This window comes from Melospiza georgiana, chromosome 2, assembly GCF_028018845.1.
Source record: "Melospiza georgiana isolate bMelGeo1 chromosome 2, bMelGeo1.pri, whole genome shotgun sequence".
NCBI lineage: Eukaryota > Metazoa > Chordata > Aves > Passeriformes > Passerellidae > Melospiza > Melospiza georgiana.
This window is the reverse complement of record NC_080431.1, coordinates 118,184,734-118,205,438: the sequence shown is the minus strand read 5'-3', so window position 1 is coordinate 118,205,438 and position 20,705 is coordinate 118,184,734. Positions and strand designations below refer to the sequence as shown.

The following is a 20,705-nucleotide window of genomic DNA, read 5'->3' as shown; positions in this document are numbered from 1 at the left end:
ACTTTACATTTTTAAATTTTTATTATATATAAAGTTTTATATTTACACTTTACATTTTTATATTTATATTATATATAAATTATTTTTTGTTTACATTTCTTAGTTTATGTTGCATATAAAGTTTTATATTTACACTTTAGGTTTTAAATTTTTTATTATATATAAAGTTTTATATTTACACTTTACATTTTTATATTTATATTATATATAAATATTTTTGTTTATATTTTTTAGTTTATGTTGTATATAAAGTTTTATATTTACACTTTACGTTTTAAAATTTTTATTATATATAAAGTTTTATATTTATGCTTTACATTTTTAAATTTTTATTATATATAAATTATTTTTTGTTTACATTTTTTAGTTTATGTTGTATATAAAGTTTTATATTTACACTTTACGTTTCTAAATTTTTATTATATATATAGTTTTATATTTACACTTTACATTTTTATGTTTATACTATATATAAATTGTTTTTTGTTTACATTTTTTAGTTTATGTTGTATATAAAGTTTTATATTTACACTTTACGTTTTTAATTTTTTATTATATATAAAGTTTTATATTCACACTTTACATTTTTATATTTATCTTATATATAAATTATTTTTTATTTGCATTTTTTAGTTTACGTTGTATAAAGTTTTATATTTACACTTTACATTTTTAAATTTTTATTATATATAAAGTTTCATATTTACACTTTACATTTCTATATTTATATTATATATAAATTATTTTCTATTATGTATATTATTTATTATTATATTATATATATTATATATATTATTATGTATATATATTATATATTATATATTATATATTATATATTATATATTATATATTATATATTATATATTATATATTATATGTTATATATTATATGTTATATATTATATGTTATATGTTATATATTATATATATAATATATAATATATTACATATTTATGGGATTACACCCCTCTAAGTGGGTTAAGATAAATTTTCATTAATCTGTTTTTTTCATGGTATATTTGTGTCAAACACGGAGAAAACCCCAGGAATTCTCTTTTTTCCCACCTCAGGGACCGAAGTTCCTCAAAATCCCCTCCAGGAACTTCCCAGGAGCAGAAAGGAGCAGGGGAGGAGAGGAGGAGGAGCCTTGAGGAGCCCAAACACCCCCAGGGGGCTGAACTGCAGGAGACGGACAAGGTACGGCTGGAACGTTCTGGAATTCCATCAGGAATTCCCTCTGGAAATTCTGGAATTCCACCTGGACCTGCAGGAAATTCTACTGTGTGAATCCCAGCTGGAACTTTCTGGAATTCCATCAGGAATTCCCTCTGGAAATTCTGGGATTCCACCTGGACCTGCAGGAATTTCTGTTGTAGGAATTCCAGCTGGAACTTTCTAGAATTCCACCTGCAACTGCAGGAATTTCTATTGTAGGAATTCCACCTGGAATTTAAAGAATTCCACGTGGAACTGTGGGAATTCCACCTGGAACTGCAGGAATTCTGTCTGGAATTTCAGGAATTGCATTTGGAACTGCAGGAATTCCCTCTGGAAATTCTGGAATTCCATCTGGACCTGCAGGAATTTCTACTGTAGGAATTCCAGCTGGAACTTTCTAGAATTCCATCAGGAATTCCCTCTGGAAATTCTGGGATTCCACCTGGACCTGCAGGAATTTCTACTGTGTGAATTCCAGCTGGAACTTTCTAGAATTCCACCTGCAACTGTAGGAATTTCTGTTGTAGGAATTCCACCTGGAATTTCAAGAATTCCACGTGGAACTGCAGGAATTGCATTTGGAACTGCAGGAATTCCACCTGGAATTTCAGGAATTCCACCTGGAACTGCAGGAATTCCACCTGGAACTGCAGGAATTCTGTGGAATTTCAGGAATTCCATCTGGAACTGTGGGAATTCCAGTTGCACGAATTCCATGTGGAACTGCAGGAATTCCCTCTGGAAATTCTGGAATTCCACCTGGACCTGCAGGAATTTCTACTGTAGGAAATCCACCTGGAACTTTCTAGAATTCCACCTGCAACTGCAGGAATTTCTCTTGCAGGAATTCCACCTGGAATTTCAGGAATTCCACCTGGAACTGCAGGAATTCCACCTGGAATTTCAGGAATTCCACCTGGAGCTGCAGGAATTCTGTGGAATTTCAGGAATTCCATCTGGAACTGCGGGAATTCCATCTGGAATTGCAGGAATTCCAGTTGCAGGAGTTCCATGTGGAACTGCAGGAATTCCCTCTGGAAATTCTGGAATTCCATCTGTAAATGCAGGAATTCCACGTGCAACTGCAGGAATTGCATTTGGAACTGCAGGAATTCCCTCTGGAAATTCTGGAATTCCATCTGTAAATGCAGGAATTCCACCTGGAACTGCAGGAATTCTGTCTGGAATTTCAGGAACTCCATCTGGAATTGCAGGAATTCCAGTTGCAGGAATTCCACCTGGAATTTCAGGAATTCCACGTGGAACTGCAGGAATTGCATTTGGAACTGCAGGAATTCCCTCTGGAAATTCTGGAATTCCACCTGGACCTGCAGGAATTTCTACTGTAGGAATTCCAGCTGGAACTTTCTAGAATTCCATCAGGAATTCCCTCTGGAAATTCTGGGATTCCACCTGGACCTGCAGGAATTTCTACTGTGTGAATTCCAGCTGGAACTTTCTAGAATTCCACCTGCAACTGTAGGAATTTCTATTGTAGGAATTCCACCTGGAATTTCAAGAATTCCACGTGGAACTGCAGGAATTGCATTTGGAACTGCAGGAATTCCACCTGGAATTTCAGGAATTCCACCTGGAACTGCAGGAATTCCACCTGGAACTGCAGGAATTCTGTGGAATTTCAGGAATTCCATCTGGAACTGTGGGAATTCCAGTTGCACGAATTCCATGTGGAACTGCAGGAATTCCCTCTGGAAATTCTGGAATTCCACCTGGACCTGCAGGAATTTCTACTGTAGGAAATCCACCTGGAACTTTCTAGAATTCCACCTGCAACTGCAGGAATTTCTCTTGCAGGAATTCCACCTGGAATTTCAGGAATTCCACCTGGAACTGCAGGAATTCCACCTGGAATTTCAGGAATTCCACCTGGAGCTGCAGGAATTCTGTGGAATTTCAGGAATTCCATCTGGAACTGCGGGAATTCCATCTGGAATTGCAGGAATTCCAGTTGCAGGAGTTCCATGTGGAACTGCAGGAATTCCCTCTGGAAATTCTGGAATTCCATCTGTAAATGCAGGAATTCCACGTGCAACTGCAGGAATTGCATTTGGAACTGCAGGAATTCCCTCTGGAAATTCTGGAATTCCACCTGGACCTGCAGGAATTTCTATTGTAGGAATTCCACCTGGAATTTAAAGAATTCCATGTGGAACTGCAGGAATTCCACCTGGAATTTCAGGAATTCCACGTGGAACTGCAGGAATTGCATTTGGAACTGCAGGAATTCCCTCTGGAAATTCTGGAATTCCATCTGTAAACACAGGAATTCCACCTGGAGCTTCAGGAATTCCACCTGGAAATGCAGGAATTCGATCCAGGATTGCAGGAATTGCACCTGAAAGTGCAGGAATTCCTGCAGGAATTGCACGTGGAGCTGCAGGAATTCCATCTAGAATATCAGGAATTCCACCTGACAACTGCAGGAATTCCACCTGGGATTGCAGGAATTCCACCTGACAACTGCAGGAATTCCACTTGCAGGAGTTCCACCTGGAGTTTCAGGAATTCCGCCTGGAACTGCAGGAATTCCCTCTGGAAATTCAGGACTTCCAGCTGGAACTGAAGGAATTCCTGCAGGAATGGCACCTGGAACTGCAGGAATTGGATCCAGGATTGCAGGAATTCCACCTGGAACCGAAGGAATTCCATTTGGAAATTCTGGAATTCCATCTGTAAATGCAGCAATTCCACCTGGAACTGCAGGAATTCCATTTGGACCTGCAGGAATTTCCTCTGGAAATTCAGGAATTTCAGCTGGACCTGCAGGAATTCCACCTGGAACTGAAGGAATTCCTGCAGGAATGGCACCTGGAATTTCAGGAATTCCAGCTGGAACTGCAGGAATTCGATCCAGGATTGCAGGAATTCCAGCTGGAACTGCAGGAATTCCATCTAGAATATCAGGAATTGCATCTGGAATTGCAGGAATTCCACCTGATAACTGCAGGAATTCCACTTGCAGGAGTTCCACCTGGAGTTTCAGGAATTCCAGCTGGAACTGAAGGAATTCCTGCAGGAATTCCATCTAGAATATCAGGAATTGCATCTGAAATTCAAGGAATTCCACGTGGAACTGCAGGAATTCCCTCTGGAAATTCAGGAATTCCACCTGGAACCAAAGGAATTCCATTTGGAAATTCTGGAATTCCATCCGTAAATGCAGCAATTCCACCTGGACCTGCAGGAATTCCCTCTGGAAATTCAGGAATTCCTACAGGAATGGCACCTGGAATTTCAGGAATTCCAGCTGGAACTGCAGGAATTCGATCCAGGATTGCAGGAATTCCAGCTGGACCTGCAGGAATTTCATCAAGAATATCAGGAATTGCATCTGGAACTGCAGGAATTCCATTTGGAAATTCTGGAATTCCATCTGTAAATGCAGGAATTCCTGCAGGAATGGCACTGGAACTGCAGGAATTGGATCCAGGATTGCAGGAATTCCAGCTGGAACTGCAGGAATTCCATCTAGAATATCAGGAATTGCATCTGGAATTGCAGGAATTCCACCTGATAACTGCAGGAATTCCACTTGCAGGAGTTCCACCTGGAGTTTCAGGAATTCCAGCTGGAACTGCAGGAATTCCATCTAGAATATCAGGAATTGCATCTGGAATTGAAGGAATTCCACGTGGAACTGCAGGAAATCCCTTTGGAAATTCAGGAATTCCAGCTGGAACTGCAGGAATTCCACCTGACAACGGCAGGAATTCCACTTGCAGGAATTCCACCCGGAGTTCCAGGAATTCCACCTGGAGCTGCAGGAATTCCACCTTCAATGCTGTGCCTGCAGCTCTGCAATTCTTTCAGCAGTTGTGCATTTTCCTTCCAAAGCCACCCCAGAAATTGGGATTTCCAGGCGGTTGTTTGGTGGAAGAGATGGCCATTATCATGTGTTTTTACTTTTAAATTTTTAGATTTTATTTTTAGGTTTTTCAATTTGAAATTAGTACTAAGTCACTATTAATTTAAAGAGATATTTGTGACATTTGAGTTGTCTTGGCTGTCATTACTGTAAGAAAATAAATTACAATTGATATTATAAACATATATGTTATATATTTATAATATATATATAATGTATTATAAGTATATTATATATATTTAAATATATTATATTATAAATATATCTATAGTTATAAATACATTACATTATACTATTTACATTAGAAAGTATATATTACATTATAAACACGTTATATGAATATATTAGATTTTTAATATTTATTATATCATAGATATAAATTTATATTTATATATAATAAATATAGATATAAATCTCTATATTTATTATATATAAATATATATAGAATATATTTATATATAATAATATACTATAATACATTATTATATTTATAAATATATTTTATTTCTATTTATATATGAAATATTGATATAATATATTTATGAATATAATATGTACATCTATATGATATGTTATAGTATATTATAATATAGATATATAGATACATTTTTATATATTAATTATACATTCTATTATATCATATTATATTATTTATAAATGTATAATTTTATATGTATTATACATGTTTTATATTATTAATATATTTTATTTAAATTTATTAATAAATATTAATATATAGATATGTTATATATATTATACTATAAATGCATCATATATATGTTATGATACATATTTATATAGTACATTATATATATTATATACTATGATACATATTTACATATACTATGATACATATTTACATATTACATTATATATATTATATATACTATATTATACTATAAATGTACAATATATATATACGTTATGATACATATTTACATATTACATTATATATATTATATGCTATGATACATATTTACATATCACATTATATATATTATATATACTATATTATACTATAAATGTATCATAGATATATGTTATGATACATGTTTACATATACTATGATACATATTTACATATTACATTATATATTATATATACTATATTATACTATAAATGTATAATATATATATGTTATGATACATATTTACATATTACATTATATATATTATATACTATGATACATATTTACATATACTATGATACATATTTACATATTACATCATATATATTATATATACTATATTATACTATAAATGTATAATAAATATATATATGTTATGATACATATTTACATATTACATTATATATATTATATATACTATATTATACTATAAATTGTAATATATAATATATACATATATACATATATATAATATATACATAAAATTATTTTATATATATATATATATATATATATATATATATACACATTATGATACATATTTACATATTACAATTTAGCCCACGAATTGCACTATAAAATAGTGCAGCAAAGGCAGAAAATGCTGGTGAATAATTGGAATTTGGAGCCAGAGCAGGGCAGCCCCAGCAGAGCCGTTTGTTTGTCTGTCCCAGCAGGGGGAGGGCCCTGGGCTCTGACGTGGCCCTGGGAAAACGAAAGCAGAGCAGGAGGGCAGGAAATGGAAATTTTGGACTTTTCTGGCAGAGAAAAACAGGCTGGGGACAGCCCCAGCCGGGCTCAGGGCTTTGCTTTTCCTGTCTCCAGGGAATTCCCTGCAGCTCTGTGAGTTTGGCTCCTCAGGGGGACATTTCTGTGTCAGCTTTGTGGATAACAGAAACTGAGGCAAACTTGGGAGGAAAGTCTTTATAAAAGCACTTTGCTAATGAAATTATTTTCCTTTGCCTCTTGACGAGGAACATAACGCAGCACATTTTCATTTCTTCACTTGCTGAGGGGTTTTTTGGGGGTTTTTTGGCTTTGTTGAACCCACTCAGGGAGATGGATTTGGGGTTTGTAATCTGATATTTCTGCCAGCAGGTGACTGAGCCCCAGAGAGCAGAAGGCAAAGGTTCCACGCTGGAGCAGCCTCCAAGTGAGTTTTATTTTGCTTTTTTTGCTTTTTATCAAGTCTGAGCCACTTCTTCCTCTGCTGTGCCATAATTAATGACCAGAAGTTAATTTCCTGTCATTTCCACAACAATGAGCAAACAACTTTTACTTCTTCCTTTCACACTTCTCTGTTTCTGTCTCAATTCCTCAGTGCTTTTGCAATTTCAATCTCCTTGACTGAATTCAGAACTGAAACCAGAATTAAAGAGTAAAGTCTGAGCCACAGGCTGGAAATGCTTTCTCTCCTCCTAAACCAGGGTCTAAATTAAACAGGAATTCTGTATTTCAGTATTTACAATTAATTTGTGGTTAATAAATGCTCCATCAAAAAATAATTCTGCAGGTAAAGAGGGAAGAGGCCACGAAATATTTGTCAGGGTGGATTTTTAGCTGCAGACTTGCAGAGTTGTGTGGTTTCTTGCTCATGTTTGGGTTTTTTTTAAATGAATAAATCAATTTATAGAGAGGAAAACCCAAAGCTGCCCCAGTGCCAGAGTTCCTTTTCTGCACTGAAAGTGAAGCTCAGGCAGTTCTGAGCTGCAAAGGGAAATCCTTCCCTCATTTTTCCTGGGGAGTTTTACCACCTGCTCTCACTTCTCCTTGGTGCCCCGTTCTTGGAATATTTAAATGATTTCAAAGCACACAGCACTTGAAAATTGGATTTTAGGAAAGCACTGAAGGTGTGTTAGGAAATACTATTTTAGAATGAGCAGGAGGAGGATCCTAATCTTGGGAGCTTTGTGAGAACCTTGCAGGATTAAAGGATTTCTTGGGAGGTGGAAAATGTGGGGAAGGTTGCACAGGAAATTCCGAGATGTTTTTATTGGAAAGATGTCAGGTGGTAATGGAGGAAAAAAATGAAAATTTGATTCTTTTCTAAAGATAGGCAGGGAGAGTTGGGGTTGTTCAGCCTGGAAAGGTTTGGGGAGAGCTTGAGAGCCTAAAGAGGCTCCAGGAGAGGGACAGGGGATGGAGGGACAGGAGCCAGGGAATGGCTCCAGAGCAGGATTTGATGGATTTTGGGGCAGGAATTGTCCCCTGGCAGGGTGAGGAACTCCTGGGTTCCCAAATCCCTTCTCCAGGAGGAGTCTGGGTGTGGCTGGAGCCAGGTTCAGGGACAGAGCTGAGCTCTGGTTGTGCCCAAGGGTTTGTAGGGGTGGGATTGATCCTTGCTGGGAGTTTGTCCCTCAGGATTGAGGGTGCAAACCCAAGGGATTGATACAGGTAAAATAAACCCTGGATTTCAGATGATGGAGATAATGGTTAGAGAAAGGGATTTAATCAATCTGTTACACAATGGAAGTGGTTATAACCCGTGAGAAATTTTGGAAAGAATTTGGGATGGGACCTCTGATTTGTTTTTGATAATGTGGTTTATTTTTCTTATCTTCTGCATAGGCAGGAAGGGTGAGTTCAGCTCACACCTTCACTGCATGGTTCAGGAGGGCCCTAGACCCTCAGTTACAAGACTTTTTAAGGATTTATTGACCAATAAAACACTGCCAACAAGGATATTTATGTTTTTGACCCAATCCTTAAATATTTCACCTCACGGACCCCTGTTACAGTGTGAGCTTTCTTAGCCAACCATGTTCTGACACACAAACCTACAGTGCTGCATTCTGAACTCCTTGTTTACCTCTGGAACTGCTTTTATTTTTATATCTTAAACTCTAAAACTCTGAACTTCCCTTTCCTCAGCTTAACCTGTCTCTGCTTTAAACCACAAATCCCCATTGTCCCTTCCAGCCCCTCAGTTTGGGAGCCTTTCCCAAGGCCTCAGATCAAATCCTGGGTTTCATTCTGAGCTTTGGCTGCCAGGCCCAAAGTTCTGAGAGTTCCCTGCATTTCAGATTCCAGCAGAACTGACACTGCAGTGCATTATTTGTTCAAACAATACTTTAATAATGAAGCAATAGATTAATAATGATTATCTTTTAGCCTGGAGAGGAGAAGGCCCCAGAGAGGCCTCAAATCCCCTTGCAGGGCCTAAAGGGGCTCCAGGGACAGGGATGGAGGAACAGGAGCCAGGGAATGGGCCCTGAGCTGCAGGAGGTGATGCCAAACCCAAACTTTCCAACCCAACCTAAAGCAGTAAAATTCAGCCATTCTCATCCTCAGTGCTGAACACACCCAGAGCCTCAACTCCACTTTCCTGGAATTCATTCCTGTCCAGTTTGCTGTGGCTCTTGGGTCTTCTCTCTCAGGAGAGCTGTACTTGATGGGAAAAGAGCCATAGTTCTCAAGCCTGACTGGCCAAAGGTTGGTTTCTTGCACATTCCAAAATTTTATTTTTAATTTTTTTGGAATTTTAGAGCAAGATGAGAGCCCAGAGCTGATTTTTAATGAGTGGACCCAGAGCTTTGTGGGCTGAGGATTCTGCCAAGTGCAATTTGTTTTGGTTTTTAGGTTTAAAATGTTATTTTGAGGTGCCTGTCAGTGCTGGTCTGAGGTGCTTGGTGTGTGTAAAGATAGAAGAAAATGTTTATTATGCTGGGTGTTATCAAAATACTTTAAAGAATACATTTGGATATATAGAAAAATCCTGATTAATGGCCAACAGGTATTTCCCAATAGAGATACAGGAAGAGCTGCTGGTTGTAGTAAACTTGTTTTTTGTATGAGTGCATCAGTTGTGAGGGCAGAGAGTTCTGAATTCTTCTTAAGTTAATAGTTCTGAAGTTAGGAGTTGCAGCTGGCAGTGTGTATTCTGTTAGTATTTGTTGAAGGTAAAGCAGTTGCTTTCTGTTAATTCAGCAGTTTTATTTATCTTTTCTATAAATAATCTTATTTTTAGAAGGGTGTCTTTTGTTAATAGGCTGTTGGGCTTCACTGTATAACTGATAAAATTACACAGTCTTACTGTGAGATGCTCTGCTCAGAGGGAGGAACTGAGCATTTTCATTTAAATATAATCAGAGGTTTAGAACACCACAGTCAGCCTTTCCTTACTGAATTCTCAGAAAAGCAGCTTTTTTCTCTGCTGGATTCCCAGCAGACCAGGCCTATCCGCACCACTAGATTTTCAGAAGAAAATTTCACTTTCCTACAAGATCACTGCTTTAACAGAACTCCATTGTCATCCTAAGGAAACTGCAGGTGCTGTTTGATCAGACTGCTGCTGACACTGGGACTGAGAGTGATAGTGGAGCCCTGGAAAAAGTTAAAGACAGAATCTGAAATGTTGGGCTTTGTGCTTTCCCAGATCAACTGCACCTGCGTAAGCAGTGTGATAAATTATGTAATTGTTAGATGTGATGGTTGTTTAGTAATTAAATGTAATTATTATATAACCATAAGAAGAATAATGAGAAACTATGTTGGAAATTCAGAGAGGGGCTAAATTTATGTATAAAATAGAACAATATAAGTTTAATAATTAACATGAAAGCTATATAATGATAGAGTATAAAACATGAGCATTAAATATATGGTCGGAATCAGATTTGGCTTGAATACACCCCTGACACCCAGAGCTCTTAAGAAAAAGCACCACATGTAATCCCTGTGATTATGTGTTTTTGAACACTAACAAGAGGGTGTCAGGTTGTATTTTAACTCTTAGTGTTGTTTTGTATTACTGCGTTTTAAACTTTATTTTTATTTTATTCCCTAGTAGAGAACTGTTATCCCTGCTCCCACATCTTTGCCTGAGAGCCCCTCAATTTCAAAATCATAATAATTTTCAAAGAGGAGGTTTACATACTCCATTTTAGGGGAAGCTCCTGCCTTCCTTAGCGGACACCTGGCTTTCCAAACCAAGAGAGTGTAAAATTCTGTGCTGAAACATTCTCGCATGGAGTCCTGAGCAGAGGCAGAACTAAAAGCTCCCACAGAGTCCCAGCCCAAAGCAGCAGCAGCAACAACCCCACACCTTTCCTCTTTCTTCCTCTTGATGATGGTGATGAGTGTTATAAATGAGAAGCTTGACTAGGCCAATATTCAAGCAGCAACCAATTTATTAATTAATATGGTAAAGTAAAATGTTAATTAATCATATTAATTTATAATTAACTATATTAATTAACATGGTCAAGTATGAGCGCTGGGTACAGTGGGGGCAGTTTTCCCTCCAACTGCACGGCCATAGTTGAGGCTTCCAGGTATTTATAGGGGCACCCATCAGCTTTCTCTGCAGTTTCTGTTCCCAATTTTTACTCACCAGCAGTTTCTATTTCCCAATTTTTACGTCACAATTCTATGCACTGTTGTGATTTGTGATTTAGTGTAGATCACTGTTGTGATTTACATCTCAGGATGTTCATCCCAAAAGGAGTCTCCCATCTGGTGGGGTCCAGCTCTCCAGATGTGTGTCCACCTTTCGATTGCAAGGACTATAAATCTCACAGCAGTGATGTCCAGCTTGCCTTGGTCCAAGCTATTAATCCTTGAGTTGATGTTCATCTTCCTTTCTCAAGCTGCTTTTCACTGTTTTGTTAAGGTGCGAGATAAGCATGTTTCCTTTTTACATATTCTAAAGCTGTAGTTTCAAAGATCCTTACTACAAGCAATGTTCTAAAATTATACTTTAAAAGATTATTATTGCAAAACTCTTTAAGGCTTAGCTACAAGCAGAAAGTTCCTGTCAAAAAGCAACATCCTTAAAGCTTTAATTCAAATGCTCCTAAATCAACTTTAGGACTTATGAAGGTTAATTGCAAATAAAGGATGGGTTCAAAGGCCTCTTCCATGCTTTACTTTCCTCAGTTATTATTAGAATTTGTCTTTATAACTGTCCTATGGGTGGTTTCCACACATTAAAATGACAAATACACACATTGCCTGGATGTACCTGACACAAAACTTTGTGTTTCACATGGAGGAGAGAGCAGGGAAGAGAGGGCAGGAACAGCATTTTCTGCTTCTGATGCCTTGTACAGGCTGACCCAGAGCAGAGGCTGGGCAGAGCTCCAGAATAAAGCAGGGATTCATTCACAGCATCTCCTCCATGGATGCACCTTGGGCAGCACCAGAGCCCAGCCAGGAAAGGAAATGAAATTTCCTTTCGAGAAGGGAAAAGGAATCTTGCGATTTCAATGGGGACCAATAGAGGAATCTTTGGTGCATGTCCCTGCCCTTGATGGCATGCCATGCCTTTTGATGGCTTTGACTTTGGGAAAGATTTTTTTCTTTTTTTGGTTGTTTGATGAAGTGTCCATGCCATGTCCCTCATATCTTGCCCCCCAAGTTGTGGCTTCCTCCTTGAGTTTTTCCCCTGGTTTTGCAACATCTGTGAGCTTCGTTTTGGCATGTTTTGGTCCTTTGCAATGCAGCTGATATAATGCCGGGCCATTTTCTTAGAGTCAGAAACCAAAATGGCCCCAAAATGCACGGCCGGGCACGGGCTCTGTCCCTGGGATCAGTTCTGCTCCATTTGCACCTTGCAGTTCATTGTCCCATTCCAGCTTTAGCCCTGCAGTCCCACCCTGCTTGTTTTTCTCTCTCCAGCCCACGGGGTTTGTGCTCCTGGGCTGAGATTTGGCTCATTTGTCCTTGGTGCCCAGCTGGAGCAGGAATTGTTTGGTCTCCCTGCTCTGTGCACAGAGCTCAGCATCCCTGAATGTGAAGCTCAGACCCATGCACAGAATCAGAAAAATATAAAACCTAAACCTGAGGCATCACTTTCTTTTTCTTGTTGTCTTCTTGTTCTTCTTTTGTTGGTGGTTGTCCCCACCCCAGTACAGGGATTTTTATACATAAAACAACCAACCAGCCAAAACCCCGAATCTGAAACATTCACAATCTGAACTTGATTCTAATGTACAAAAGTGATGGGGAAGTAGTTTTAGTTCTTATCTAAATTAGTTTTATCTATTTACACATATATCTTTATCTATTTACATTAATAATTCTGTCTAGAGAAGGAAGCAAAGTTTTGCTCTGTCTTTGTTATGTCTGGCATTAATTTTAAACTGAACTTTAAACTAGGCCTTAGAGCCTTTACTGGCTAATTTCTTAAAAATTTAAGAAATTTACTTAAGAACTTAATTTTTAAGAACTTAAGAACTTTACTACTAAGTAGAGTAAGGAGTAAGTAGTAGTAAGCTTAAGAAACTTGACTGATAGTTTCTTAGGGCACTTAAGATACATTTCTACTTATTTAAAACTATATCTTACACTTCTATTTACTTAAAACTTGAATTTACACTTCTACTTCATCTCTATGTGGTTTAATAATCTTAATTCCTCTCAAGGCTTTAATTCAGCCCCTGCATCCATTTCTCTCTCTGAGGAGTCCAGGGATTCTTGCATTCCAACACATTTCCTGAATCATTTGAAGGTTTCCTTGAAGGTTTCCCTGAATCGTTTGAAGGTTTCTCTGTATCATTTGAAGGTTTCCCTGAATCTTTTGAAGGTTTCCCTGAATCATTTGAAGGTTTCCTTGAAGGTTTCCCTGAATCATTTGAAGGTTTCCCTGAATCATTTGAAGGTTTCCCTGAATCTTTTGAAGGTTTCCCTGAATCATTTGAAGGTTTTTCTGTATCATTTGAAGGTTTCCCTGAATGATTTGAAGGTTTCTATGAATCATTTGAAGGTTTCTCTGTATCGTTTGAAGGTTTCTGGGAATCATTTGAAGGTTTCCCTGAATCGTTTGAAGGTTTCCTTGAAGGTTTCCCTGAATCATTTGAAGGTTTCTCTGTATCATTTGAAGGTTTCTCTGTATCATTTGAAGGTTTCTCTGTATCATTTGAAGGTTTCCCTCAATCATTTGAAGGTTTCTGGGAATCATTTGAAGGTTTCTCTGAATCATTTGAAGGTTTCCCTCAATCATTTGAAGGTTTCTCTGGGGCTCTGTTCACTGAGAGCCCCCAAAATTCGGAGTTTCCCTTTCTGAGCTCCTCTGTGGGCGTGTGCTGGTGTTTCTGGGTGGGTAATTTTGCCCCAGCCCCTCTGTATTCCTCATTATCTGTTCCCAGCTGTGCTCAGCATCCTCTGTGCCTCTCTGACATCCTTTTATCTCCTTTGCAAGTTGGGCCCTGAGCTCTTATCACCCAACTTCAGGGGCGCTGAAGATTCCCCTTCTCCCGCTGCGTGTGGGAGCGCAGGCACGGCCTGGCAGAGGATGGAATTGGGCATTAAATTGGAAATCCCTCCCTGGCAGGGTGGGGAGGCACAGAGGGGCTGGAGAAGGGGCAGGGTGGCTGGTTCTTGGGGGAGCTGAGGAAGGAAGAGGGTGATGCCGAATTTTGCCCCAAAAGGCGAGAATAACTGCCTAAGAGACTCAGCCTAAGTCAGATAAGCAGGAGGTATTTTATTGCGACGCGTCGGAGAAATCACAAAGTGGATTTCTGAGTTTCCCGTAACAAAGGCAGGCCTTTTATACAGTTTTGGATATAGGATTACATCAGATCATATACATCATCATTTCTTTACATGAATATTCATATGGGGCGTGGCGCAGGCGGAGCGTGGGCGGGGACGCCTCTTCTGAGGATCATCTTGGTGCTCGTTCCGGTTGCCTTCATCATGGGCTGGGGTCTCCTGATGAGTCTTCCTCCTTAAACTTTTGAACTTCTTTCCTAATTTGGCCAATTCCCGGTGTGCTTGGCTTGGTCCCCATGGCTTGGCAAAGTTCTTAGGGTCAGTTTGACACTGTTGGCTCTGAACATGCTCAGCCCATCAGCTCCCCTATCCCTATCTCTCCTTCCTGTCATTGTGTTCCATGCTTTAGCCGATTCATTGCTCTATGTGCTTCCTAAATGCTATGCTTTCTTCAAATGCCTCACATTCTATGTTTGAACTCATTATTTCTTGAAGGCTGTCTGTCTTGGGGCTTCAAGGGGAAGTCCTGGGAGGGATCTGACAATCCTTGGCCAAACAAACACCACGGCCGCAGTAATTTCGCCAACCTCGTGCTCATCCCGTGTTTCTGCTTTGCTTGCGCTGCTCCATTTTCACTTTCTGTTCTCCCTCCCTCCTCCCCCTGGTTCTGCAGAGCAAAATGTTTGATTTGGAGGGAGGAGGAGGCTCCCAGTGACTGGCTGGCCCCAGTTTGCTGTGGGTGGGGGAGGAAGAGCCTTTTTTTTTTTTTTTTTTTTTTTTTTTTTTTCCCTTTGCCTTTGTTCACTGAACTTGCAGGGAGTTTTAATGGCAAAGAACTTAATGCCACATTATATTACTGTAAAACTCCTGGCCTTTTTGATTTATTTTTCTTGCTACTTCCTATTTTTGGTCTTCATGTACTGTTTCTTTGAGCTGCTGTATATTTTTATTAAATATCTTTGGTCGCTCCTAATGGAAAGTGCTAAGAAAAGTCATTTTGCTTCTCCTAATATTTTTAAGTGTTTGTTGGGTAAGTAAATGATGTTTTCTGTGGAATTAATGCGTTTCCTTAAGTATTTTAATAGTAAATCAGCTGGTTTTGCTTGTTACCTTGTTTTAGGAGCTTTTTTATTTCATGTGGAAGCAGCATTTCAAGTTGGGTGTTGTAGGGGAGGAGTTGTTTCTATGGGAATTGTTGCTGCAGTAATTTTTGTTGAATGGCTTCTGAAACTGGAGCAAAATAATCAAAAAAATCATGAGGATGATTTTTTTTCTTTTTTCTGATTGATTTCTTCCTTCCACGCTGAGGTGGTTTCTCTTCTCTTCACTAAGATTTTGCTGTGAGTTAGATTGGTTCCTTTAGGGGAAGCAACACGTAAAATGAAGGAAAAAAAATGAAATATCTCAGTCTTAAAGGATGATGTGCTGGAAGTGTTTCCAGCCTTTCAGGAGGATTCTGCTTTTCCAGCGTTCCAATACTTTTATTAAGAGGGATTTGTGGGGATTTTCAGTGCAGCTTTGGGGTTCCCATGAGTTCCAGCAGCCATCCAGCTCAAGGAGTGGTCCATGGAATCGTTCTGAACATGTTCAGGCCCGGTGGCTCCTGGTTCTTGTGCTGACTCACTCAAGTTTGAGGTCATTAAGCAGCTCTTAATGAGCAATTGCTGCTGGCCCAAGGCTTTAATTGCCCCCGGGTAGGATTTAGCAGAGGAATGTTCATGGGCGCCTCCCCTGCCCGCAGGGAGAGCCCTCAGAGCTCACCTGGATTTTTCCACGTTCAGTATTTCTGTTTAAAATCCTCTGAGTATCATTTTTCAGCACACACAATTTATAAAATTTCACCTGCGACTTGAATAACTCCTCCTCCTGTTCTCAAAATCTGATTTTCTGGTGGTTCAGCAGAACATTAACTCAGTGCCCAAGAATTTCAGCCCAGGTGCTGCATTGTTTTCTGTGGGTGTGACCAACAAAAAAAAAAAAAAAAAAGATGATTTTGCAGTTAATGGCAGGAATTCCTGGGTTTGTCATCACAACAAAGCATTAAAGTCATTTTCTCCCTCCTTGCTGCCCAGGGATTGTTTCCTCAGTCCCTGTTCCACAGCGGGGCTGGAGCTCTGGAGGTCTGAGGCGCTCCAGTGAATTCTGTGTGAGGCCTTTGAGGTGAAATTTGAGAGTTAAATGTGAATTGGTCTCACCTGATTACTCCTTCCTTCTTTTTGGCTTCCAATATTTCCACTCGGAGTTATTTGTTTGTCTCTGTTTATTTCCATTTGAGATTGGCAAGGCTTGAACTTCACTTTAATTTGGGGCTTTTGAAGGAAAAAATTCACCCTTGTGATTTTTCCAGAGAAACTTGGACTTCCATAGGGATCTGTAATTCCCTTTGAAAATTCTGATTGGTCACTAACAGTATAACCAAAAAAACCCCAAACAATTTATATATAAAACATTCAATAATATTATTTTATAATGCATATTACCTTTTATTTAAATATAATCAGAATTAGAATTTATTTAAATATAATCATAATTTATATATTTATTTAAACATAATCATAATTAGAATGCATACATTGTATATTACCTAACATACAATGTATGCATTCTAATTTACAATGCATAATTATATAATAATTAGAAATATATATATATAAATATATATAATATAGAAATATAAACTGCTTTTTATATTTTAGATATATATAATATATGCTACATATAATATAAAAACTATATATATGTATATATAAAAATATAAATTATTCTTTTTTTAGGACAGACTGATTTCTTTAGCCTGGAGTCCACTTTAATAATCACAATTTTGTAATTATTTAATCACAATTTTGGGATTAAAATGCTGCAATCCTGCAGGATTTTAAGATTCTTCTGTTTGTTTAAGATTCTTCTATTTGTTTAAAATCATTCCCCTTTAGGATTTTTTAATCCTATCTACCATTGAACAAAACTAAATTGAATTTCAGTTTTTGGTTGTGTTGATTTTGCCCTTGTCAGTTTTTAAGATCTACAATTTACAGAGCCAAAAGTGAGTTCCAGGTGCATTTTTTTTCTTTGCTTGTTTCAGGTGATGATCATTTTGTTTAAAATCCTTTTCCTCTTTACAGACCAAAGCCAGCAAAGCAAACGAAAGCCAAAAACCAAAACTAGTGACGATGAAAAAATGAGGTGAGAAATACTATTTATTTAAAAATTTATTATACTTTTTTTCAAAATTATTCTTATTTTGAGCTATTTTATGTAAAATTAATACATCTTGGGTTTGCTGCTTGCTCCTTGCTAATGGCTCTGTGTAATTTTTTTACATCCTAAGAATGGATAAATTCCCCAAAATTCCAATTTTTCCACAGTTATTACTTGAAAACTGAAAGTCTTCCGTGCCCAGCTGAGTTTTAGTAAATAAAGGCATAATTTGAATATTTGCTGTGGAAGCAGAGAGGGGGGACAGGAGTTTTGTTTCAGTTGTTACATCCAGAGTTAAAGCAATAATTGTAACTCTTGCCTCATTTCCAAGGTCTCCTTGAATTGTTCAAAAGAATCGTTCAAACTCCTCTGGCACTCCCTGAGCTCTGGAAAAAATAGAAATTTGGTTTTGTAAACTTTATTTTATGAAAGAACTTTGTTTAGTTGTTTGCTGGCTCCAATTTCCAATCAAAAGTCAGATTTTAAGGCCAGGATGCTCCTGTAGAAAAGGAATGTGAATGGTTGCACTTGGGGTTAAAATTCAATTAATTAAGGTAAAACAATAGATTTTCTAGTATTAAATATTTATATTTAAATATTTATTAATAAATAATTCTATATTAAATATTATATTTATAAGATATTTCTGTTTCCACTTAAAACAGAATTTATCAGAGGAAATCATTGAATATGTCCACTGGTGCTGGGGCCACACTCTGGAGATTTTTGTTGTGTTTAGGATGGCTCAAAACATAAAAATCCAGCAAAACAGGATTTTTATTTTATGGAAATAGGGAAGTTTGCATTAAAGAGAATTTTTCAACACAGATTTCAGATTTCTTCAGGAAACCTGATAATTCCCAGTCCTAATTGAAATGTGACCACAACCCCAAATTTCAATTTCTTTAAATCAATATTTATTTCAGTACAATCCTGTTGTTTTCCCGTAATGTTTTGAGTACCAGTGTAGGTAGAAAAATTGAAATTTTGCCACAGGAGAGGTCATTAAACTGAATTATCAGTATTTTCCTTTCCCTTCGAGGAGGGGGAATATTTTCATTTATTGTGGGACAAATCCTCTTTAAAGCAGCTGAACCAGCTCCAAAATTATTTCTGTGCTGGGGGGGAGATGATCAGACCTTAGAAAACCACATTTTATTGACAATAAATTGAGATTTAAAGCACATTTCCAAACCCTTGGTGCCCCTGTCCTGTTTTTTGTAGGGATCATGTGGATTTGAAGAGGGAAAAAGCCATGGAGGATCAAGGTTTCTGTGCTGTGCCACAGGTAATGGGAATCCAGCCTTGAATTGGAAATGATTTCTCATTTTTTAGGAATATTGCACAAAATCTTGGTTAATTCCAAAATTTGACTCTCTGTGCTCTGTGTGGCTTTGATCAGAGGCAGGAATTCTGTGGTTACACTGATTTATTCTGATTTATTCTGATTTTCCTCTGGTTTCTCTTTCTTCTCCTGCTGTAAAACCTGGCTGGGATAATTTTTCATTAAATTTTTAATCAAAAATTAAAACCTGGCTGGGATAATTTTAAATTCAATGTTTAATTAAATTTTTAATCAAAAATTAAAACCTGGCTGGGATCATTCAGGGATTTAAAAAGCCTTTCCCAACTTTCTGCCTAAATTTTTTTTTTCCATTTGGGTACATTTGGTAATAACCATTTTTGTGGACTGGCTGTTGGAAACACTAAAATTCATACAAATTTTATAAAATTCATTCATTGGGGGAAAATTCTCCTTCTCTGGTCAATCACCAATAAATTCCTGAAGGAAATAATGATAATGCTTAACTAATTAAATTATTTAATTACTTAATTAAATAACTAATTCTTTCATCCCTGTTAATTAGGGGATGTAGATATCAAAAATCTTTATTCAGATTAAATAGCACACAGGATGAAACTGAATTTTCTACCCCTCATTTCCTATCAAATACTTCTTTTTGTTTTGCTATTTCAGAACATTTTCATTTATTTAACCTGCTTTGTATGTCATTAATTTAGCATTAAAATAATAAAATTTATTATGATCTATAAGTGCATGGGACAGCTTTAACCCAGGAGTTGTAGGAAATTAAAATAAATCTTCATTATTTACATAATAATGGAAATTCTTGCAGAGTTCAGGAAGTATCAATAGTGAAAACAAAATATAATTTTTATGTAACATAATAATAAATAACAGAATAAAATAATGAACTGTGAAACCTTCCAGCATGAGCTGAGCTGGGCACAAATGAAAAATGAAAAATCAAAAAATGCTCAGCTCTTCCAAAAATATTTGGGCACAAAAAGTGAGAAAAAGCAGAAGTCTGGGTTGTGCTCTTGGGTTTTTTTATATGGGTTTTTTTATATGTTTTTTTATATTAAAACGGTGCTTGAACTAAAGTTGCAGCTTTCTGGAGAGAAATTTAGAATTAAAATGGGGTTTTTTAAGAGATTAGCAGCTCCATGAAAATCTAATGCAAGAGTTTTATAAAAACTGAAACTCTGAAGAGTTTTATAAAAATACACCTGGTTTGCTGCTTGAAAAGTGAAATTGTGGTGAAACAATTCAGGAGGCTGCAGGATTTCCACTTGGCTGTCCCAGAAGCATTCTAGCAAATATTTATTTTCTGAATTAAATCATTTGCTTGCTTTTGAAAGGAAAAAAAATAAGAAAATGTTTTCTTTATTTGAATTTGCTGTCTGTGAACCGTTCCAGGTGGATTTCAGTGCAGATGGAAAATCCCTTGGGCTGGAGGGCGATGGAGCCTCGCTGGCCAGGGACAAACCCGTTATACTGCCCCTGCTAAAAGCCTTGAACGCTCCAGAATTCACGGTAAACTCTCAGAAATAACTTGGTTTTCATCCCAGAAATTCAAATTTATGCATTCAGCACCTTCCTTCCCCCAAAACAATCCTGATTATTGTGTGCAAAAACAACCCAACAACACCGGGTGTAAAAAATTTGAAGGCGCAATGTGAAAGAAAGTGTGAAAAACTTTGAAGGCGCAATGTGAGAAAGAAAGAAAAAAAAGCCAAAATATTCTTATTTATTAAAAA

General features: G+C 37.3%; 1 protein-coding gene across 1 annotated transcript in view; it reads left to right on the top strand.

The window, feature by feature from the left end:
- The window catches only part of TTC3 (tetratricopeptide repeat domain 3), an 87,431-nt gene that overhangs the window by 26,824 nt on the left and 39,902 nt on the right, over nt 1-20,705 (top strand). The window contains exons 14-18 of the mRNA XM_058044983.1: nt 1,071-1,197; nt 7,110-7,164; nt 17,567-17,627; nt 18,867-18,930; nt 20,365-20,481. Coding sequence (XP_057900966.1) covers nt 1,071-1,197; nt 7,110-7,164; nt 17,567-17,627; nt 18,867-18,930; nt 20,365-20,481 — 424 coding nt within the window. The remainder of the gene's footprint in view (nt 1-1,070; nt 1,198-7,109; nt 7,165-17,566; nt 17,628-18,866; nt 18,931-20,364; nt 20,482-20,705) is intronic.